General features: G+C 41.5%; 1 protein-coding gene across 2 annotated transcripts in view; it reads right to left on the bottom strand.

Annotated features, from left to right (window-relative positions):
* Window positions 1-25091, bottom strand: part of TENM1 (teneurin transmembrane protein 1) — a 904402-nt gene that overhangs the window by 60757 nt on the left and 818554 nt on the right. For both annotated transcript variants that reach the window (XM_086388154.1, XM_086388153.1), the window contains one exon: window positions 11020-11174. In XM_086388154.1, the coding sequence (XP_086244280.1) occupies window positions 11020-11174 (155 nt within the window). The remainder of the gene's footprint in view (window positions 1-11019; window positions 11175-25091) is intronic.

The raw sequence follows: 25091 nt of genomic DNA, 5'->3' as shown, positions 1-25091 counted from the left end.
GACAAGGTTTCCTCCTTTTTAAAGGCTATATAATATTCCCTTGGATGTATGCACCAGATTTTCATGATCCTGATATGAGTTGTAATGCCATCCAGTCCATTAGTCGGTGGCCACTATAGAAGTGGTTGATTCAGGAACTTCCCTGGCAGTCCAGTGGTTAACGCTCCCTGCTTCCACTGCAGGGGACACACGTTTGATCCCTGTTGAAGGAACTATGATCCCACATATCACATGGTGTGGCCACACACAAAAAGTGGTTGATGTAGTTTTTAAACTAACTGTAACCAAATATGATGAAGTAAATGGTTGGCACAAGGGCCAGCAAATAGTGGTTTCATTTTATTGGTTTGGCCAAAAAGTTCGTTCGGGTAAGGTGTGCTGGAAAAACCTGAACGAACTTTTTGGCCAACTACACCCTGGGCCTTGTTAATCTGCCCTTTGAGCCATTCTCTATTCCCTAAACTTCTCTTATCTATTTGGTCACCTCTCTTTTATCCCCCAGAGAAGGCAATGGCACCCCACTCCAGTACTCTTGCCTGGAAAATCCCATGGATGGAGGAGCCTGGTAGGCTGCAGTCCATGGGGTCGCTGAGGGTCGGACATGACTGAGCGACTTCACTTTCACTTTTCACTTTCATGCATTGGAGAAGGAAATGGCAATCCACTCCAGTGTTCTTGCCTGGAGAATCCCAGGGACGGGGGCGCCTGGTGGGCTGCCGGTGGCACAGAGTTGGACACGACTGAAGTGACTTAGCAGCTTAGCAGCTTTTATTCCCACCCAGCTGTCCCTGCTGCCCACTGGTCTTGCTGGCTCTGGATAGAGGTGCTTACATGTTTCAGAAAACTTGCTTACATCTTCCCTGTGTTGCCGTTTATCTGAAGCACTACTCCTTCCTTTTACTACATGTCCCTAGTCTGAATTCTCTGCAGCATGGCCACAGACTTTTTCTTGGCTCTGAGTATAAGATAGGTTCTATAGTCATTGAAGCATTGGGAGGGTGTGTTGGGGGTGGAGGTGGTGAGATTTTCATCTCTGGTGGCAAGAACTTTTAAAATAAACTTTCTTTTTTCCCTCCCCTGGGAAATCCCTTTATTCAAGCAAACTTGTTATAATTCAGATTTTTCTTGATTCCCTACGGAGCTTCACAAAATTCAGAAGTCTGTCCCTGCAGGGAATTTCACTTATAATGGCCTTCATTCCAAAGATCTAATTCTGTTCTCTTTCAGTGTGCACATGGAGAGTGATGGAAGTGCACAAAGAAAGCCAGTAACCCCTGAAGAACTTGAGTTTCAATATCATCTGTATCACTCAGGATGATGGAGGCTATTCTGTAGACATGAAAGGGTTGGCAGGGGACTGAAGAAGAGACAATGAGAGATATTAGGCAAGAGTTTAAAAAGGGGAAAGGAAGGTGCCTTTTTTGTACTAAAGCTACTGTTTCTTTTCTTTGTTCTCCCTGGATTGCTGTAACTTTTCATGCCTCCATGTTATTATATGTAGTTTTTCGAACAACAGAATATGCTGAATCCACTTGTACAAAATTGAATTGACATGTAGATTTTGAAGAGGAGGCTTTATGATTCCCTTCTATCCAGTTGTGGTTAGTTTATCTGAAACTTGCAAAGAAAATTGAAAGAAAAATAGAAAATAGCTTTTTTTTCAGGCACATAGAGAGCTGAAGACTACCAGGGAGGCAAAGTTTTGAGGCTTGGGGCAGGTGGTATAATGCTGACGGATGAGAGAGAGGTAAGCTTTGCTTTCTTTGTTAAAGAGAATGGCCACAAAGAACACTGATTCTAAGTTCCTAAAGTCCAAGATGGGTGCAGGGATTGTGGAAAGGCATCAAATTCTTTCAATTCTTTACATTGAGTTCAAGTTTTTCTGGACAGAAAGAGTTACCTCTTAGAACTTGCAAATGAGTTTTTTAGAGCAAGTTTTTATGAGTAATACTGGGCAGTAGAAGGTGTGCTGGAAGATACAGGTCATTACACATAGGTCTGACTTCAAGAAGAATCCAAAGATGGGCTCCACAAACTGCAAGGAGGGGACCTGATGTTGCTTTCAGTTCAGTTCAGTTCAGTCACTCAGTCCTGTCTGACTCTTTGCCACCCCATGAACTGCAGCATGCCAGGCCTCCCTGTCTATCACCAACTCCCGGAGTTCACCCAAACTCATGTGCATCGAGTTGGTGATGCCTTCCAGCAATCTCATCCTCTGTCATCCCCTTCTCTTCCTGCCCCCAATCCCTCCCAGCATCAGGGTCTTTTCCAATGAGTCAACTCTTTGCATGAGGTGGCCAAAGTACTGGAGTTTCAGCTTCAGCATCAGTCCTTCCAATGAACACCCAGGACTGGTCTCCTTTAGGATGGACTGGTTGGATCTCCTTGCAGGCCAAGGGACTCTCAAGAGTCTTCTCCAACACCACAGTTCAAAAGCATCAATTCTTCGGCGCTCAGCTTTCTTCACAGTCCAACTCTCACATCCATACATGACTACTGGAAAAACCATAGCCTTGACTAGACGGACCTTTGTTGGCAAAGTAATATCTCTGCTTTTTAATATGCTATCTAGGTTGGTCATAACTTTCCTTCCAAGGATGCTGCTGTAGGAAAGCATTATTAAACAGTTTTTTTCTTAGTTCTTAGATGAGGAAGTGGTGTTTTTGGATACCATGACTCAAAACAAATTATGTCAAGGGATTCTAATTTCCTTTCTCTCTTTTTTTTTTTTAAATAAAGTTGCTTCTTTTAAAAAACAAATTCGTTCTTGACTGTGCTGGGTCTTTGTTGCTGCCTGCCAGCTTTCCCTAGTTGTCCTCCAGTTGCGGTGCTCAGGCTTCTCACTGTGGTGGCCTCTCCTACTGTGGAGCTTGGGCTCTAGGGCACATGGGCTCAGTAGCTGTGGCTCGCGGGCTTAGTTGCCCTGCAGCATGTGGAATCTTTCTGGGCCAGGAATTGAACCTGTGTCCCCTGCATTGGCAGGTGGATTCTCAACCACTGGATGACCAGGGAAGTCCTCTTATTTCCTTTTAAACAGAGTTACCAACTTGGTAAGGTTTCTTATGATACCTTTGTGGACAAGTTAGGGGAAATATGGGTGAGGGTAGTGGCTTTCAAGCTTGTTTTGACTATGACCTCAGTAAGAATTATATTTTACACTATTGTTCAGGATGTACAATTGAAATAAGTTTTATGAAACAATACTTACTTACACTTACCATAAATGATGCACTCTGAATTTTTTTGTTATATTTCATTTTTCTTAAGAACTAGTCATAGGCCATCATATTGATTTCCTGATCTACTATGAATTATACCCTATAGGTGATAGTTCAAACAGATGGGTTCACAATCTAAGAGATAACTAGTCAAGTGGTGCCACAATTTCCTTGGTCTATCTATCCATAAAATTTCATCATGGATGAAGACACAGAAAGCATTCAGATCTATAGGTGACACAAGGCTAGGAAGGGTAGTGAAGATACTGGATGGTAGCAGAAAACAAAGATGAGGACTGAATCTAATGAGCTGGAATTGAATACAAACTAACATATGATCCTGTATTATGATGCATGTGTAGTAAAAGTAAGTATTATTTCCTGAAATTTTTATTTCAATTTATATCCTGAACAATAGTGTAAAATATAATTATCAGTGAGGGTTACAGTCAAAACAAGCAAATAATCAAGTCTGTAAGTACAGGGTGAGGAGATGGGGATGAGAGACATGTGAATTTTTAGTCCTCTATAATCATGTGTTTGCATGCATGCTCAGTCATGCCCAACTCTTTGCAACCCCAAGGACTGTAGCCCACCCACCAGGCTCCTCTGTCCATGGAATTTTCCAGGCAAGAATAGTGAAGTGGGTTGCCATTTCTTTCTCCAGGGTACTTCCCCAACTCAGGGATCAAACCCACGTCTCCTAAGTCTTCTGCATTGGCAGGTAGATTCTTTACCATTGTGCCATCTGGGAAGTCCCTCTATAATCACAACGTATATCAAAAGTGACCAAAAATCCAACACAGCTTTGACTGTGGTTTCTTAACCTGTGCTTTTTATTTCCCTAACATTTTTCAAAAGTGACTTGGGGGTCTCCATACAAAGTCCTACTGTATGGGAGTGAGTTTGAATAGAGAAGGTTCTAGGATACTACTTGTTTGAATCTGCTGTTGGCACCAGTTTTATAAATGGGGACTTCTTTTGTTTGAAGTAACTGCTCTTTGGCAAAACCTTTTGAAAACCCCCAGGCAAAATGAACAGAAACAGAGAGTAGAGAAAAAGGGTTGTGACAGTCACCATTTTACCTCGGACTGAGTCAGAACACATCTGGATTCTTTTATTCATTTCTGGAAGCCTCACTTGCAAAGAGATATAGATAAATGAGAACACATTCAGAGAAGAGTGAGGAGAATGCTGAAGGAAACAATACCGTGGCAAGTGAAGTGTTGTTCAATGAACCAGGGATGTGACTTAGGAGGTCTGAGAGAGTTGATCACATGCACCGAGAAGGCTGTCAGGTGGAAAAAAGTGGTTTGATATAGTAGTTTGGTGAAAAGAACGTGAACTTTGGAATCAGGTCGACCAGGTTCAAATTTTAACTCTGCCACTGATCAGTTGTATGACCTTCACTACGTTTCTCAACTCCTCTGAACCTTGCTTTTCATGTTGATTAAAAATAGAGGAACATAACACTTCTCGTGAAAAATTGCCATGAGGATTAAAGAAGATAATATATATGAAAGCACTAAGCATAGTACTTGGTTCAAAAATATATTTATTTCCTAGAAGACAGATTAAATTCATACCACAAGGCCTAAAGAGTTGCAGTAAAGGCTAGATGGTGAAAATTAAAGGAAGATTAAAAAGTTAATGTTAAAGGGATCCCAGAAGAGGTTTCCATCAGTCAGAGACATTCGATGGAGAAAGAGTTTCCTATCCCAAGAGGCATTTGAGGAGAGGCTGGCTTAATATTCTATTAATAATCTCACAATAATCTCACTATTACTGAATTGTGAGAATATTCTGGAGGGAATGACTGGGGAGAGGAGGAGAATTCCCAGTAGATTAGCTCAATAGATTGAATGCGTGGGATCAAGGTTGTTTCCTCCAAAGAACCAGATACTGTTCTTCTTTCATAACCAAGGACCATGAACCTCCTTCCACTTGTTAGGCCCATTAGACAAGTGCATGCTTTGGGGAACCACTCTGTAGTATGAAGATGATCCAACAAGCATACAGAGAGGACTGGTTACGTCCTGGATACTCAAACACCTCAAAGTGTGCACATCATGGACAGTGGGTAAACAGGATTATCTGCCTACAAGAGGCCTACATTGCCTGTGTATCTTCTCTTGGGTTGGTTTGGGGGAGAGCATTAGGCTGGATCCAAGGAGCAAATCAACTCTCAAATTTGTTATCGCACCAAGAGACTTGGTCTAACTCCCAATTCCGTTCTAGTCGGGCACGAGATGGAAGTGAGTTACCAGAGCTAGATGATTCAGCAGCAGCAATGGAAATAAAGAGCCTGATCTCTTCATAATCAACTCATCTCCTGAAGTGAAAGGCCTGGTTGTTTATAGCAGTGCTTACAATGGGCAGTTATGCTTCAGAGTTTATACTGAGAGTTCAGTTTCGCATTTCAGTAAATCAGAAAAAGGATATTGATTTTGAACAAATGGCTGATTTTATTGTCAAAGCAAATTTCATTTCTTGAGATGATTAGATTTTATTAAACTATTGCCTAAAGTGCCACTAAATAAACAGCATCTTCCTCAACCAAATGACATTTGTCACCCACTAAATACAATGATATCTAGTCATCTCCAGTTGTCACTGAAAATGTAGAAGTGGGGAAACTTCACATGGGAGTCAGAAGGCTTGTGCTCAGATCTTGGCTGTATCACTTAATGACTCTGTGCTCATATACAATACGTCATCCTTCTGACTACTAGTTTTCTTCTCTATAGATGGGGGATAATTACACCTACCTCCTAAGGCTGGTGGAGACAAAATGGAACAGTGTGAATAAGATGCTTAGCATAGTTCCTGGCACATAGTAAGTTCTCAATAAGTGGTAGCAGGTATTATTAGAATTATTAGAGGGAGGACATTCATTATCTTCTGAGGACTGATTCTTTCTAGGGGTTCAGGTTTGTCTCAGAGAAGTACAGAATACCAACGCATCACCTCAGATTCCAGAGGTACTCTGCTAGCATGAATGGGACTTCCCTTGTTGGGGACCTTTTTCTTTTTTGCGAGATCTTAGTTCACCAACCAGGGATTGAAACTGGGCTCCAGGCAGTGAAAGCATGGATCTTAACCACTGGACTTCCAGGGTTAAGTCCCAGGACCTTTTGGTTTTGAAATATAGGAAAAGTAACAAGGAACTTTGCATTTGGGTTATATTTCTGTAGAGAAACATTCAAGATATTGTAAAGGATCTTCAGCAAACAGCTGATCCATCTTCCTGAATCCAGAGAGGTATGTATTCCAAGTGTTCATAGATGATTGCTATCCAACATTTGCCTTAAAAGTTTCAAAAGGTGGTAATTCTATAAAGTCTTTCGATAATGTACGATGCTGCCACATAGTCTTAGAATCAGTAAGCTCTTCATGAGGTCTGATTCAAATCTTCATGCTGCAGTCAGGCCTCTCTTTTCTCTCCTGCCTGTGCCTGTCAGCAGAATCTGTGTGCTTTCATTTAGACATCTGTCTCCACCCTCACCCATCAATATATTTTGATTTACTGAAATATAAAACTGAGAACTGTGTAAGCTCAGCTGGATCACTGTAAGTACCACTATAAACAACTGGGGCTTTCCTCTTGGAAGGTGTTATGAAGCTCCCTACTCAGCTTTCTTCCCTTAGCTCAACACAGCCCATGTGCTTAAGTAAAGTCACGCTAAACCTAAGCCCCCGATCTGCCACCACTGTCAAAACAGACAGGGGAGGCTCTGGCCACAAAGGATGAGCCGTGCCACATGCTGGCTTCCTCCTGGTCGACACTCTGACCCAGAGGATTTCCTTCAGTGTCTTCCAGCTTTTGTCTACCTGTACCGCACCTGGGTTCTTACTCGCACGCACCTGGGAGCTGGTTTGTTTCAATGCCAAATCCTCCTCTTACGAGCCCAACATCTCAAAAGAGTGATCTATTTTCACTTTCTTCATTTCCTCACCTCCCACTCTAACACTGCCATCCAACTCCAATTAATTAGCACTCTACCAAAGGCACTCTTATCAGAGTCACAAATGCTGTCAAACCAAATGGCTTCTTAAAAAAAAAAAACTACCTAATTTTAGTGACCTATAAGCAGAATTTGATATTAATCGTTCCCCTCTTTTTGAAAAGCTCACTTCCCTGGGTTTTTTGACCACACACATTCCTTGTTTTCCTCTTACTTGTCATGTCTCTTTATCTCAGTTTCCTTTTTGTGGGTTCCTATTCCTTAGCCTTTTCTTGAATATTGATATGGCTGGAATTTGGTCTGAAGCCTTCTCTCTCTCTCTCTTTTTTTATCCTTACATCCCCTCCCTGGAAGATCTCACTCAATCCTTTATTTGCTCTTACTATGTGATTAAGCTGATAATCCCGCCAGGTGGCGCTAGTGGTAAAGAACCCACCTGCCAATGCAGGAGACATAAGAGACACGGGTTCGATCCCTGGTCTGGGACGATCCCCTGGAAGAGGAAATGGCAACCCACTCCAGTATTCTTGCCTGGAGAATCCCATGAACAGAGTAGCCTGGCGGGCTGTGGTCCATGGGGTCGCAAAGAGTCGGACATGACTCAAGTGACTTAGTGTGCACATTCACACACACATACACATATAAAAAATATATATATATATAATGTGTGTGTTTGTGTGTATGCTGCTGCTGCTAAGTCGCTTCAGTCATGTCCGACTTTGTGCAACCCATAGACGGCAGCCCACCAGGCTCCCCCATCCCTGGGATTCTCCAGGCAAGAACACTGGAGTGGGTTGCCATTTCCTTTTCCAATGCGTGAAAGTGAAGTCACTCAATCCTGTCTGACTCTTAGCGACCCCATGGACTGCAGCCTACCAAGCTCCTCCCTCCATGGGATTTTCCAGGCAAGAGTACTGGAGTGGGGTGCCACTCCAGTGGGTGCCATTGCCTTCTCTGGTGTGTGTGTATGTATGTATGTGTGTGTGTGTGTGTATATATATATATATAAATATTTATATATATATATAAATATAAATATATATATATATATATATAATAAGGCCTTACTGTATAGCAAAGGGAACTCTACTCAAAACCCAGTAATGACCTATAGTGGGAAAAGAATTTTAAAGAGTGGACATATGTATATGTATAACTGATTCATTCTGCTGTACACCTGAAATTAGCACAACATTGTAAATCAACTATATTCCAATAAAAGTTTTAGAAAAGAATTTTCATGTTTAAGACTATCTTAAAAATACATTTTCTTGCTTAATGCTCTCATTGGCTCCCCATTGTCCACTGGATAAAACTGAAACGCGATCGTGCTTATATGGTCATTTACCACATTATTCCCACTTACCCTCTAGCTTCATCTCTCACTACTCCTTCAAGCTTATTGCATCATAGTATCTCTTTGGTATTGGTATGTATGTTAACTGTGCCTGCTGAGCACTTACCATGCTTGTCTAAAGAACTTTACATACAGTTCTTTACAGTTGGATACATAGCTTGGCAACAGAGAGCAGATTATACAGTACATGTAGTGATGTTAAATTTCAGGAAGGGAATGAGACCAAGAAGAGGTAAGGTGTAAGGAGAGTGGAAAAGGGGATTTGGACCAGCAGTGGAAATTCCAGACGGAAGAACTGGGACCCTGAAAAGCAGGCCCCTAATAAAAATGGAAGGTTATACTGTGGACACTTAAGGAGAAATCAGTCTGGCCTCACTGTCTTGCGCCAGCCTAAGAAGAAAGATGCTAGTTACTCTTTAGGGTGTTTGAAGGACACCACAGGAAGTGATGGACAGCAGTGGAGATAGCAGCTAAATAATTTGGACATGAAGCCTGATTTCTTTTTTTGACCACCATGCAGCATACAGGATCTTAGTTTCCTGAGCAGGGATCAAACCTGTGTTCCCTGCATTGGAAACATGAAGCCATAACCACTGGACTACCAGGGAAGTCCCATGAAGCCTGATTTCTCTCCTAGGCTGTCCTGTTGGTTTGTAGCATCTACCCCCTCCTACCCCACTCAACTCTCCATCTCCCACACCCCCCAAAAAACCCAACTGTTTTTCTCATGCTGAGGTTATGTAAGGAAAAGGGAAGGGAGGAGTCAGGGGTGCCTTTCAGGGAAATCGAGACTTGGGGTGAAGTGCCATAGAAAAACTGTAAGTCTGTCTCCTGGTTACCAGGTTCCTGTTCAGTGGGCTACAGTCTGAAAGGGGTGAGGTAGCTTTTACGGAGGCAATTATGGCTTGTGAACTGTTATGTGGAAAAGAACCTTTCTCGTGGTGATGGCAATCCTGTGCTTGCTCTATGTAGACAAAGAACTCTCTTTTCAGCATAAGTTTGCCACACAGAAACAGATAGATTGTCTACAGCTGACTGATTGCAATACTAAGTGTTATATTTTAAGTAAAAAATATCCCACAAGTGAATCATATACGTGCACCTTCTCTCTTTCATCCCTTTCCTCCATATAAACACATTCACACCCTTCCTCATGGCCATAAATACTGCTCCCCTTGCTTGCCTCCTGCAGGATTTTGCATCATGGAAAGTTAGGTTGCTCCAGGATAGCCTGATCCACTTGTATCTCAAAGATAGTCCATTCCTTTTGTCACTTTCCAGGCCTTCCAATTCTTATTTTATTTTTTGTAGTTGACTCTGAGTATTTTCTGAGTTACTGGGGTGAGGCAGGGGTACCCTAACTATGGAGACTATGGCTGGTTGCCTACCAAACAGCAGTCCTTCATTCCTTGCTAACAGAACCCTGATTTGGGTTCTAGAATTAGGTAGCGATATGCTCAGGGAGGCTGCCCCAGTTCCGAATCCATTTTGGAAACCTGTTTCCCCTTTGCCAGTGATTTAATTCTGGTCAATGTGACACAATGTGATCTGCTGGCATTTTTGCCTACTTCTGCTCATCTCACGATGTGAGTTAATGAAACCTTCTTGTTGAAATCACTTTGTCTGATCACTTATAGTCAAAACCATTCTTTCTGATACACCAATTCTAAAACTCTAAACTTCTATTTTAATCCATTTGAGAAGATAAGTAATCTACTTCATCAGAGTCATAGATTCATGGAAGTTAGTTTGAAAGTCCCTTTGATGACTGTCTAGTCTATTTCCCTCATTTAACACACCAACCTCTTGTCTCTGCAAACTAAGACAGTTGTTCACAAGGTGCAGGGACTGTGCTATATGCTCTGTAATCTCTACCTGTCTAATCCTGATTTTCTAGAATTCTTGTAAAATCAGAATTTTGGACTCAGATGGGAACTACACTGAATTTCCCTTTTATTCTCATTGGCAAAAAAGCTTTCCTAAATAAATGTAAAATAGATCTCAGAGGGAATGTTGCTTTTACTTAAAAAAGAAAAATAATGCCCTAGAAATAGCTATTTACATACACATGAATAAGAAGTCATGTTCATATATTCATTAAAAAAGATTTCTAAAGACTTTAGTAATCAGTGCTTTTCCAAATGGGAGTTACTGTATTATTCAAAAAGAATAAAATTAGATATCTTGGAAAATAATTCAATAAATGAAATTGGTCTTACCCTCTAGTTGATTCAAACTTGGACTTTACTTTTCACGCCAGCATTCCGCCTAGCATTACTCCCATCCTAGTTTTCCCTTTTCTCTCATTTGGAGTTTTTCAGAGGAGGAAGAAAGTCACTTACATCAAGAGAAACTTCTGCTATCTGGTGTTATAACGGATACGCCAGGCTTCCTTTCTACCTAATTTCTGTATGAGAAAATTGTTATCCATTTCCATGATGCCAAATGGTGATAGCGCTTGAAAACCAGTGGTGCCTACCTGAGTGATGTCCATTCCTGAGTCACAGCTCAGTGGCTGTGTGGAAGTCAGACCGTTTGAGCCAATGACAGTCGTGATCACAGCATTCTCATCAATTCTCCGAATCATGGTCCCATCCACAAAGTAAATGAATCCGTGCCTATCAACTGTGATGCCTGTTGGGGAAGAGCAAACGGGCATTAGTAGTCCAAAGGGCCACATTTGCACCAAGATCAGTATGTTCAAAGAAGCCATCGAAATGAAAAGGCATTTTAAAGACATATGGGTTCAATTTTGCTCAGCACACACAGGACAGTAATGGGAGAGGTTTGTGTGGACACACATCCGCTTCTTCGTGTATCGAGAAGAAAGGACAAAGTGTAACACGTGCAGATCAAGCCAGGTCTCATCATTTCATTGTCCGGGTTTACATTGCCACTCACTCTCCTGACACTTGCTCAGCCCCACAAACAGAAAAAAGAAATTCCTCTTTAAGACAGATGGGAAAAAACAGGGGAGGCAGTGTAGGTTACACTGCTTTCAGAGTGCAGATGCATAGGCCACTGCTTATTTTCATAGCTGCGTTAGAAATAACTGACTTGGAAAGCACTAAAATTATTTTCATCAATTCACAGTCAGTTAGTGGAGTCTGTAATAATTCTGATAAACTGGGCTGAGTTTTTTCTTTTTTTCTGTATTATCTGTTAAGAGGGGGCTGGAGAGCAAAATTATGGTGTCACAAAAGGAATGGTTAAGCTTCTAGAAAACATAAAAGTCAATAAAATTCTCACAGTAGTTTTACACACTGTGTTAATTAAAGTCTGGTTTCTTGGAAACTATATAAAGGCAGTTAGAAGGCTTGGGTTCTAATACTGAATGCACCACTTACAACTGTTGTGTGACTTTGAGTCATTCGTCTTGGAAAATTTCAGCCTCCTCTTTGGTAAAATATGGAAAAGATTATCTGCCTGTGAGATTGTGATTTATATAATAAGGAAATTTTGGTCTCTGTTCCCTTTTCTAGCACAGAGCTCCTAAAACTCTTAGAATTTCCCGTAGTGAGAGAGAGAAATGCGACCAGTCTCCGAGGGCTCAGGTCTCTTCGCTTCCATAAACGACAGCTCTCCAGAAAGCGTTTCATAGTACTGATGGTTGCCACAGGGTTGCTCTTATCTGAGCATGTTACTGGAGACCTACCGGAGGGGCTTGAGTCAAAGAAGAAAGCTCAGTGGAAGACTTTGAAGGCCACCTCCTGACCTAGGGGCTAGAGACTGAGTTCACATGCCAATGGTCAATAATTTAATCAACCATGATTATGAAGCCTCCATAAAAAGCCAAATAGCTTAAAAATAGCTGTGCAAAGAAGAGAAGCCAAAAGCAAAGGAGAAAAGGAAAGATATACCCATCTGAATGCAGAGTTCCAAAGAATAGCAAGGAGAGATAAGAAAGCCTTCCTCAGTGATCAGTGGAAAGAAATAGAGGAAAACAACAGAATGGGAAAGACTAGAGATCTCTTCAAGAAAATTAGAGATACAAAGGGAACTTTTCATGCAAAGATGGGCTCAATAAAGGACAGAAATGGTATGGACCTAACAGAAGCAGAAGATATTAAGAAGAGGTGGCAAGAATACACAGAAGAACTGTACAAAAAAGATCTTCACGACCCAGATAATCAGGATGGTGTGATCACTCACCCTGAACCAAACATCCTGGAGTCCAAAGTCAAGTGGGCCTTAGGAAGCATGACTATGAACAAAATTAGTGGAGGTGATGGAATTCCAGTTGAGCTATTTCAAATCCTAAAAGATGATGCTGTGCAAGTGTGGCACTCAATATGCCAGCAAATTTGGAAAACTCAGCAGTGGGCACGGGACGGGAAAAGGTCAGTTTTCATTCCAATCCCAAAGAAAGGCAAGGCCAATGAATGCCCAAACTACCACACAATTGCACTCATCTCACATGCTAGTAAAGTAATGCTCAAAATTCTCCAAGCCAGGTTTCAGCAATATGTGAACTGTGAACTTCCTGATGTTCAAGCTGGTTTTAGAAAAGGCAGAGGAACCAGAGATCAAATTGCCAACATCCGCTGGATCATGGAAAAAGCAAGAGAGTTCCAGAAAAACATCTATTTCTGCTTTATTGACTATGCCAAAGCCTTTGACTGTGTGGATCACAATAAACTGTGGACAATTCTGAAAGAGATGAGAGTACCAGACCACCTGACCTGCCTCTTGAGAAATCTGTATGCAGGTCAGGAAGCAACAGTTAGAACTGGACATGGAACAACAGACTGGTTCCAAATCAGGAAAGGAGTACGTCAAGACTGTATAATGTCAGCCTGCTTATTTACCTTATATGCAGAGTACATCATGAGAAACTCTGGGCTGGATGAAGCACAAGCTGGAATCAAGATTTCCGGGAGAAATATCAATAACCTCAGATATGCAGATGACACCACCCTTATGGCAGAAAGTGAAGAAGAACTAAAGCGCCTCTTGATGAAAGTGAAAGAGGAGAGTGAAAAAGTTGGCTTAAAGCTCAAGATTCAGAAAACAAAGGTCATGGCTTCCAGTCCCATCACTTCATGGCAGAAAGATGGGAAAACAGTGGCTGACTTTATTTTTGGGGGCTCCAAAATCTCGGCAGATGGTGGCTTCAGTCATGAAATAAAAAGACACTTACTCCTTGGAAGGAAAGTTATGGCCAACCTAGATAGCATATTAAAAAGCAGAGATATTACTTTGCCAACAAAAGTCCATCTAGTCAAGGCTATGGTTTTTCCAGTAGTCATGTATGAATGTGAGAGTTGGACTATAAAGAAACCTGAGCACCGAAGAATTGATGCTTTTGAACTGTGGTGTTGGAGAAGACTTTTAAGAGTCCCTTGGACTGCAAGGAGATCCAACCAGTCCATCCTAAAGGAGATCAGTCCTGAATACTCATTGGAAGGACTGATGTTGAAGCTGAAACTCCAATACTTTGGCCACCTGATGTGAAGAGCTGACTCATTGGAAAAGACCCTGATGCTGCGAAGGATTGAGGGCAGGAGGAGAAGGGGACGACAGAGGATAAGATGGCTGGATGGCGTCACCGACTCAATGGACATGAGTTTGAGTAAACTCTGGGAGTTGGTGATGGACAGGGAAGCCTGGAGTGCTGCAGTCCATGGGGTCGCAAAGAGTCGGACATGACTGAGTGAATGAACTGAACTGAACTGATTATGAAGCCTCCATAAAAACCCAAAAGGACATGGTTTGGAGAGTTTCCAGGTTGGTGAACATGGAGATGTGGGGAGAACAGCACACCTAGAGAGGGCATGGACGCCTCCTCGCTCTTTCCTCATACCTTGTCTTATGCATCTCTGGCTGTTCCTGAGTTGTATCTTTTTATACTGAACAAGTGATCTAGTGAATAAAATGTTTCTCTGAGTTCTGTTACCTGCTCTAGCAAATTAATGGAACCCCAAAAGGGAGGTGTTGGACCCTCCTATCCACAGCAATTCTGTCAGAAACACAGGTGACAACCTGGACTTTTGACTGGCCTCTGAAGTGGTGGGGAAGCAGCCTTGCAGGACCGACACCCTAAGCTGTAGGATCTGATGCTATTTGCTGGTAGATCATGTCAGAATTGAGTGAAATTGTTGTACACCCAACTGGTGTAGAATTGCTTGGTGGTGGTGGTGGCAGTTCTTGCCATGCTGGAAATTGGTCTCAAAACACCTTTTACTGCCTTCCTTGGCTAAAGTGATCAGCTGTCCTGGTTTGCTTGGGACTGAGGCAGGGTTCGGGCTTCCCAGGTGGAGTTAGTGGTAAAGAACTCACCTGCGAATGCAGGAGAAATAAGAGATGCCGGTTCGATACCTGGGTTGGGAAGATGCCCTGGAGGAGGGCACTGTAACCCACTTGAGTATTCTTGCCTGGAGAATACCCATGGACAGAGAAGACTGGCAAGCTACAGTCCATGGCATCGCAAAGAGCCGGATGTGACTGAAGTGACTGAGCAGGTATGCACACATGAGGCAAAGTGAGACAATCCTGGACACACTGGCATGAGTTGGCTATTCTACACCTAGGCTGTTACCAATATCTAATAACGTAATGCATTTAAGGAGAGTCAGTCATGATAAAGAACATATTGTTCAACTCCTGTTTCCCTTGCTACTTTGAAAATAAGCACATGATATTACTTTAAAACTAGTCTACAATTTAGTCTTTGTCTGCCTTTTCCCATCTCTCCTTTATTCAGACCCTGTGAAACTCAGACTGTATGTTAAAGTTAGGAAGATCTGTGATAACAAGCCTATCCCTTCAGTGCTCATGCGTGCGTATGCACACACACACACACACACACTCACACTCACACACTCACAATAACTTTCCTGGCAAAGAGTGAACTCATCTAAAGACAGTTTATTGCTAACTGCTAAGTCACTTCAGTCATGTCCGACTCTGTGCAACCCCATAGACGGCAGCCCACCAGGCTCCCCCATCCCTGGGATTCTCCAGGCAAGAACACTGGAGTGGGTTGTCATTTCCTTCTCCAATGCATGAAAGTGAAAAGTGAAAGTGAAGTCGCTCAGTCGTGTCCAGCTCTTAGCGACCCCATGGACTGCAGCCTACCAGGCTCCTCCGTCCATGGGATTTTCCAGGCAAGAGTACTGGAGTGGGGTGCCATTGCCTTCTCCAAGACAGTTTATAAACCCAGCTTAATAAACTGCTTTTAGATGAGCTAATTCTTTGGCAGGAGGTTAATATTAAGGCTTGACTTTATGATGTATTTTGATTAATCCTGATGTTCTTCATGAAGTATTAATCCTTAAGATCTACAGAAGTTACAGATTCATTTTAAGTTTCCCTGAATGCCTCTAAAGTCATCTACGTTTTGGTGAGTTCACCAAGGAAATCAGCACATCCAGACAAGGGGAATTCCATGTCAATAAGTCCCTTTATTATTTTTGGAGGCATAAAGACCTTGACAGACCGTAGTTCCCTTATGGGCTTCCCTGGGGGCTCAGATGGTAAAGAATCTGCCTGCAATGCGGGAGACCCGGGTTCCATCCCTGGGTCGGGAAGATCCCCTGGAGAAGGGAATGGCTACCCATTCCAGTATTCTTGCCTGGAGAATTCCATGGACAGAAGAGCCTGGTGGGCTACAGTCCATGGGGTCACAAAGAGTTCGACACAACTCAGTGACTAACATTTTCACTTTCAACAAAGACCTTTAAGGAGGTTTTTTTTTTTTTTTTTTTTTTAATAAACCACTTTTAAGACTGGGGCAGGTCAAAGGTACATGAACATTTCTTTCATCTCCAGAATATCTGGACTGAAGATAAACCAAGGAGTATCTTTGCTTTTTATTTTTGTGTTTTATCAAAATCAATTTCTTGAATGCTTGCTCTGGTGTGTGGCAGGACTGTGATTTGGGATCACCTTCTATGGCTTCTGTATACAACATCACTGAATGTGAACTTGGAAATTTGGCTGTCATAAAAGGATGGACTGAGAAATCAAGAATCAAGTCTGGAGAGAGAAAGGCTAAGAGTAGATATGCTTCAAGTCTATGAAATCACATCAAACACTGTGCAAGTTCTATAAGAATCAAAGGACAAAGAACCCATGTACATGGACAGTAAGACTCAGTGTCGCTCTAACTGGGAGGTGATAAACTTGGAGAATCAAATCCCTGAAAATTGAAACAGATTCCCACAAGGTATAGAGAAATAAGTGTATTCCTACAGAAACTAGCAATACAGGAACTTACGTCTTGATGCTGACATCAGGGAGGATAATTCTGTTTCCTGACTACTACACTCTTTATCCCCATCAGAGGGTGGAGTTTGTCCTGCTCTGGGGAGGATAATCTTGGACTTACATTGTTTTCCCGCTTTTAATTTTTGTGAACTTCTAAACACTGAACTGCTCTCTCTCTGTACATCTCAGCTGAACTCCACAGATGAGGCTTATTAAATTCTTACTGTTGGCCTCCAGGGCTTATTTGGCTGATGGTTTGTAGGATATTCTCCTTTCATATATTTGTGTGGTAATTTCTTTTATCACTGTCCAAATTCCAAAATACTCCTTTTTTTGAGGTTCTTTAATTAAATTTAATTGGGTTATACTGACATTTGGAGTTGAAAAAGAAATAGTAGAAAGAGTTTTGAGGGACTGTGTGATAGTTTTTTTTAAGGCATCTAGGCATATTTTATATGTGCATATTTTCATTTCCTCTCATTTTCCTACACCAACCCACCCCCACACACAAATTCCCCAAACAATTAGTTTTACAAACTCTTCACTGGCAAAGTTTAAGGGGTTTTTAATTTTCACTGAGGTTAAAAACCAAATGAAATCACAGGCAAGAAAAAAGAGAATTATTTCTGCCATTACTTGGTGGGAGGGTGGGGGGAGGGGTCATCTCACATAATGAGTATTCTTATAGCCCAGGGATGCTGATGATGCAGTATGATCTACTACTGTTTGTTAGAGTGAGTGGGAGGCGGTGGCTCATGCCCAGTATATCTTAAGTTTTATTCTTTGGAGATGGGGATGTGAGTGATTTCAGATCACATAAAGCCATCTGGGGCCAGCAAGATCTTGCAGATTCAATATGACTTTCAGATTTTGATATAGTTATACCCAGCTTTCCAAAATTTGTTACCCAATGTTGCAGGCATAATTTGTTCCAAGGGTCATGTCCCTTGCTGTGCTTACTTGACAGGGTTTTCATTAGCACTTAAAACACAATGGAAGGCACAGTCTTTGAATGAGAACGGATTTGAACGGGCACTGAGAAAATCGCTTCCAGGGTTTAAAATGTTAACCAGGATTCATTTTTAGAGCAAGCAAAAACGTAGAGATCTGTGCTATTACCACAAGGTTCGGCGGTGATGCGGGGTGGGTGGGGGTGGAGGTGGGAAGAACAAGACAAGACAGCTGAGTCCCCACCCCACCCCATCCCCACCAAGGAAAGCACTGCACTCAGGCGCCCAGACAGCATGTTTAGCTTGGAGCACATTTTTACATTTGTAAGAAAATAAATAAATCCTTGTAAATTAGTGCATATAATGAAAGCACTGACAGACCATAACCTGAAAGTGTGAATGGTGCTGTCTCCATTCATCAGCATTAAGCCCTAACCAGCTCTTTCTATGGAGGAAACTGCTCATAAATAAAGTGCATCTTGTAAAAAAAAAATTATTCACAGTGTCTTATGCAAAGTAGGGGACATTATATCTGAACTGCAGGCTCTTTTCTCTGTGAAGCATAGCTCTATATGAAACAGCTGCAAATTAACGGGCGAAAGTATTTGACTTCTTCTCTTGTCTTATTATCCTCCAATGAATAAATACTATAATTCTTAAGAAGGCAATTGCCTAAAGCTGGGGCAGCCTGGATAGTTACTAATAAATTTATCACCTGTTGGGGAAGAGGCTGCTGCTGATCGATAGTGAAGCAGTAGGGGCAGCCTGATGTGGTATCACTAGGAGTCCAGATGTGGAGGTTAATAGCCTGGAAATAGTAGCTAAAATCCCAAATTAGATAACAGCGAAGATCAGAGTTTTGGGCTGTGCAGAATGCCAATTTCAAATGTTGGCAGAAGGCATCTCTGTATTTAATTTATAAAAATTACAGCTGTTGAGGCCACCTACATTTTTATTATTTCTGTATTAAAAATGAACCTTCTTGCATGATATAAGCTTTGGAAAGTAGTCATAAAATTCTCTCCATCTATAGCCCTAGCAACCAGAAAACTGAAATACTGCTTTTTTTCCCCTGCCACAATCTGCTCTTTAATTTTATGAGACAGAGGTAAATGCTCAAAATAAACTTTCAGCAAATATCTTAAGTGCAAATATGGCATCAGCTAAATCTCCAATACTGAGAGGACCGAATTGTGTAGCTGACATTAACCAGGAGGTTGCAAAGTGCCCTTTAAATCAAAGAGAGATTAAAATATTTTGCTTTGTTTATGTGCATTTCAATTCTCTGAAAATTGGCATCATATGTGTGGTCTATAAGGCAATTCTCAACTAAGCAGAAAAGTCCATTTCCCAATTGATCTAACAACTGTCCACTTATAATTACCTACTGGGATCAGAAAGGGCCAAGTTACTTCTGCACAATAAGCCTATTCAGTTATCTTGCTAGGTAGACACTAAATGGAGCTTCTAGAACTTGGAGAGATTACACATATCTGGATGTTACTAGGGTTGGAAGGAAGCAGAGCTTAATGACCAGCTGAGATGATTTCACTGTGTGGTTAACAATGAGAATGGGAGTTCCTCAAGAAGAGATTCTAATAAACTTACTGTAACATTACATGACTAGAGAACAGTGTGAGGTATTTAATCACATGACTATTTAATAAAAAAATGTTACAGTATGTTCTAAACAGTAAAGGTCAATTTCCAAGGAATTTAAATGCAAATTAAAAATGATAAGCATTCAGACTGATATGTCCTCTCTTTCAAGACTCAGAAGGCACTCAGAGACATCATAAGATAGGTGGGCCAGTTGACCAAGAATTGTGATTGAGGGAAAGACAGGTAAGGTCATTTGTCTTTTTTGAGGCTTCTGATCCTCTCAAAGCTTGAGCCTTCAGGGCAAGGCAGAGTGAATGAAGAGCTCTCTCATCTCCACCACCACTATTTTCCTAAGTTTACTGAGAAAGCTGTTTTTCTCCTCACTTATTAATTTATTCAGGATTTATTTTGCACCTATTACATGTCAGGGCTTCCCTGATGGCTCAGTTGGTAAAGAAACTGCCTGCAATGCAGGAGACCCCGGTTTGATTCCTGGGTCAGGAAGATCCACTGGAGAAGGGATAGGCTACCCACTCCAGTATTCTTGGGCTTCCCTTGTGGCTCAGCTGGTAAAGAATTTGCCTGCAATGTGGGAGACCTGGGTTCAGTCCCTGGGTTGGGAAGATCCCTGGAGAAGGGAAAGGCTACCCACTCCAGTATTCTGGCCTGGAGAATTCCATGGACGGTATAGTCCATGGGGCCGCAAAGAGTCAGACACGACTACTGAGCAACTTTCACTTACTTAATACATGTCAGGAAATAGATGTTCAGAGGTCAAATGACTAACTCCAGGTTGCCTACCGAGAAAATGCTAGATTTAGTCCTTGTTTGTCTGACTTTAATGTCCATTCTTTTCATCACCATCCCAAGAAGCCTAAATGGGGCTATCGATCACTCTACCACAGGGGCAGTGTACAGACTTGTTTCAGAGGATCAAAGAACTCCATGAAATTATCTACAAAATGTTTTGTGTATGAGTATCACCATGAGAAGATGGTCCATGGCTTTTGTTAGATTGTCAGAGTGAACCATGACCCTTCTTTCAAATGCTAAGAATTCTGTTATTTCTGTAGATCCCTTGGACCTCTTTAGGATTATTCTTCAAAGATATTCTGTGGCTTCATTCCTGTAGAGCTGGTGAGTCTCATGAAATTAGTTTCCGTGTGATGGGGACTTTGGTAACTTGACTATTATTTATGATCTACTAAATAAAAAGGAGACCTCAAAAACAAGGGTCACAAACTCATATATCATCAGGGAACAGGTGGGTGACATAAGTTGGTAAGTTAGGTCAGGTGTTAGATTATACAGGTTCTAGGGAAACAAAGGTTAACTAAAGACAGCATGTCCTACCTAAACGCACTCAACATTTATTTATTTTTAAAGAAAGACACAGTGTGGGCCAAATGAATCATATCTTTGAACTGGATTTATTCCCTGAGTTGCCAATTTATGCTGCTTGCTAGAGGACAATCAGGAGGGATATATTGTCAGTGAAGAGGCCGTGAGCAGACAAGATCCATGAGCCTAGAATAAATCTAATAACCAGTACAGCATAGCCATGAGAAGTTATGTACTGATGCAGAGATTTCCCATTTACCCCCAGCCTCCTCTACCCACCCCCCAAACCTCTCCCACTATCAAGGTCCTGCAGCAGACTGGTAAGTCTGTTACAATTCATGAACCCACGTTGACAAATCATTATCACCTAAAAACCACAGTTTACATTAGGGCTCACTCTCACTGTTGGACATAGTCTGAGTTTGGACAAAAGTATAATAGCATGTTTCCACTATTAGAGTATCAGACAGATTGGTTTCAGGGTATAAGGATTATGCTTAATTTTTCTGTGAACCTGAAACTGCTCTAAAACAGTGAATTCTATTTTTAAAAAGTTATGTCTTGGTTTCTAAGTGCTGAGAAAACAAAGATAATCAAATCTAGCTATGACTGTCATCACGGGAAAATGATGAATGGATGGCTAGTGATATAATACTTGCTAAGAATGAACCTTCTTTTGTTCCCACCAAGATCAAAGCTCAGAATTTGTGACAAGTTCATCAAATTTAGTCAAATCAAACCAGAAAACTGTCCAAGCTGAATTTGACTTTCTCTTGCTCTGCCACCCTTGTCTTCTTCATCCTTCCTTCAGAAAACTACCTCTTTATTTTTTTTTAATTTATTTATTTTAATTGGAGGCTAATTACTTGACAATATTGTATTGGTTTTGCAAAACTCCCTCTTTAGTATGACAGAGACAGTGCTATGTATTTGGGTCATCCTATTTATTTTTCTGAGAATAGAACTAGATAATGTTTCCCAGCCTCCTCTGCAGTTACGTGTAGGAAGAAAGAATATATGCTAGTTCTAAACCTGGCCCCCTGTGGTTTTTAGGTGATAAAAACTTCAGCTGAGCTCCTCTATAGAGCACCCCTCCTCCTAGGCTGGTTGGCTGGATACAGAGTGCCCAGTGGAGGACTCCAAGCCTAAGGGATTGATGAGCTTCTGGATGGGAGGAGCCTGGTTCCAGAGTCACTGCTAGGAGTGGGGATTTCTCCAGTCCCACAGGAAATGTTTATTGGACTGTGATGTGAGCAAGAAATAAACTACTGTGTTGTTAAGCTATTGAGATTTCGTGTGTGTGGAATCTATAGTTGTTTGCTTGGTCTCACTATTACATTCACCAACCACCAGCTCAAACCCTGTTCATCTTACAAGGTTTTTATGAGATGTTTCTCTTCCAGGAAGCCTTCTCTGCAAACTCCACTTCTTTCTGGTCTCTGTTTTCTAACCTATGGAAGCATTTTTTTTTTTTTTTTAATGTGAATTCTTCAATCACACTCTGTGTAGGCAATAAGCTCCTTGAGGGCAAGAACTAGATTTTATGCTTTAGTTTTATATCTCAACAAATTCAGTAGACCTGGGCACAAATGTTCAGTAAATCTTGCTGAATTATAGACTTAATTGTCACACATTGATAATGAAGCACATCTATTTTGAACCAAATAAAACATGCCATGATATCAATAAGGACCATGGATCAAATCAGTGGCAGATGTGGGACTTCTCTGGTGGTCTAGTGGCTAAGACTCCACATTCTCAATGCAGTGGGCCCAGGTTCAATCCCTGGTCAGGGAACTAGATCCCACGTGCTGCAACTCAGAGTCTGCATGTCGCAACTAAGACCCGGCACAGCCAAATAAATAAATAAATATAATTAATTAATTTATTTTATTTGGAAGCTAACTAGTTTACAATATTGTGGTGGTTTTTGCCATACATTGACATGAGTCAGCCATGGGTGTACATGTGTCTCCCCTGTCCTAACCCCCCTTCCACCTCCCTCCCCATCTCATCCGCAGGTTGTCCCAGTGCACTGGTTTTGAGTGCCCTGCTTCATGCACTGAACTTGGACTGGTGATCTATTTCATATATGGTAATATACATGTTTCAATGCTATTCTCTCAAGTCATCCCACCCTCGCCTTCTCCCCAGAGTCCAAAAGTCTGTTCTTTACATCTGTGTCTTTTTGCTGTCTTGCATATAGGATTGTCATTACCATCTTTCTAAATTTCATATATATGCATTAATATACTGTATTGGTGTTTTTCTTTCTGATTTACTTCACTCTGTATAATAGGCTCCAGTTTCATTCACTTCATTAGAACTGACTCAAATGTATTTTTTTTTTATAGCTGAGTAATATTCCATTGTGTATATGTACCACAACTTTCTTATCCATTCATCTGCCAACGGACATCTAGACTGCTTCCATGTCCTAGATATTGTAAACAGTGCTGCAATGAACATTGGGATATACATGTCTCTTTCAATTCTGGTTTCCTTGGTGTGTATGCCCAGCAGGGGGATTGCTGGGTCATATGGCAGTTCTATTTCCAGTTTTTTAAGGACTCTCCACCCTGTTCTCCATACTGGCTGTACTAGTTTGCATTCCCACCAACAGTGTAAGAGGGTTCCCTTTCCTTCACACCGTCTCCAGCATCAAATAAATAAATATTAAAAAAAATTAACTGAAAATTAATTTGGTCCATGTAGACAGCTACACTGAATAGCTCAGGTTCCCTGCAAAGCCACTCTACTGTATCAACACAACTTTGGGTTATGATCTTATGATCTCTGCCAACCTTGCTCTAATCTTAGGAGTTCTAAGAAAACAGCAGTGTCTCAAGATTTCACCTTAATTTGCTTCACTCTGGACCACATAAGGGAAAGCAGAGAGAACACTGGCTGAAGCGTCACATCAGGGGATCTGGGCTTCAGGCTGACCTGGGATAGATTAGTTGTAGGACTTGTCTTGACTTCCCAACCCACAGCCTACCCACTACCCATTCACATTGTTAAATGGTGTGAAGCTCACAAGAGCCAATGAAATGAGAGCCCTTTGAAGAGGCTTCCCTGCTGGCTCAGCTGGTAAAGAATCTGCCTGCAAGGCAGGAGACCTGGGTTCGATCCCTGGCTTGGGAAGATCCCCTGGAAAAGGGAATGGCTACCCATTCCAGTACTCTTGTCTGCATAATCCCCTGGACAGAGGAGCCTAGTGGGCTACAGTCCATGGGGTCGCAAAGAGTTGAATATGACTGAGCAACTAAAACTGAAGAGGATGAAGTATTATTGTTGTGCTAAGTGGTGTCCTAATTGCTCAGTTGTTGCTCTAATTCTTTCTGAAAGTGACTTTTCTCAGCCTTAGAACCATAAACAAAGATTTCCACATGGTTTTGCTTCAAAATTTTAAGCTCTTCTAGGTCAGACAGACATAGAAGCTTTAAGTCCAAAAAGCATTCTATAAACTTTGCCCGGGCAGAAGGCCCTATGTTAGATTCACCACAGACAGAAGGCAGTGGTTGAAAATAATTTTGTTAGCTGAGGGGAAATACGGCAGTACTGAGCTATCGGTGTTAAGGCCTTCAGGCTTTTACAAGATGACTAAAGCTTTCATCCAGAGGATCAAATAAATGAAGCCCCAAGCTCTGCAACTGGCTCAGGGAGACCCTGTGCTGGGGGTGGTACTGGTGTCTCAACATTTCACAGTGACGTCAGACTCTAAGGATAGTGTGAGTTATTTTTTCCTTGCTTTATAGAGGTGTGTGTGTGTCTGTGTGTGTGAGCAACTGGTTAAGTAGATGGTTCTAGTTCAAGTTGAAATGAGTACCTCATGTTTTATTTTTGTGCTAGACTTCTTGCTCAAAAATGCCTGCAAGTTCAGATTTCGGGGGAGTCAGTACATATGGGATAAATGAGGTTGATGGGACACGAACCGAATATTTTATATCTCCTGCTTAAAAAATTCTTCAAATATCAAGCAAGTATATCTGGGACACTTCTTAGATACAATTTGAGGAAATGCCTCGGTCATCCTAAGGAAACAAACCACCGCACAAGAACTTTATATGAACAATTAGCCCGAGGAGGAAAGTTCACTTATTGCCCATGGAGCAGCAAAAAACTGATTGCAGTTGTTGCACTCTGGGGGGAAATGAGTCTCTTTCAAGATATGTAAATGACCAAGAGGTTCTGATAAAAAAAAAAGAGCACAGTAAGTAGGATACCTTAGCCTGAATACTCAATTAAAGGAGGATATGAGGAATTAAGTCTGACAGTGCTTACTATTCACAATAGTGGGCTAACTCAAGAAGAATGAAAATTTCTGTAGGATAATTATTTGCTTGGAGTACCTATTCAAAGACAACATGGAAGGCCCATTTAAAATTCTTCCAACACCCGTATATCTTGACTAATGAAGCTAATGCTAGAAGAGGAGTTCACGAAGTCA

This window comes from Bos grunniens, chromosome X (assembly GCF_055505025.1).
Source record: "Bos grunniens cultivar Pamir isolate PY7600 chromosome X, Bosgru_T2T1.0, whole genome shotgun sequence".
Classification (NCBI taxonomy): domain Eukaryota; kingdom Metazoa; phylum Chordata; class Mammalia; order Artiodactyla; family Bovidae; genus Bos; species Bos grunniens.
This window is presented reverse-complemented; position numbering and strand designations above follow the sequence as displayed.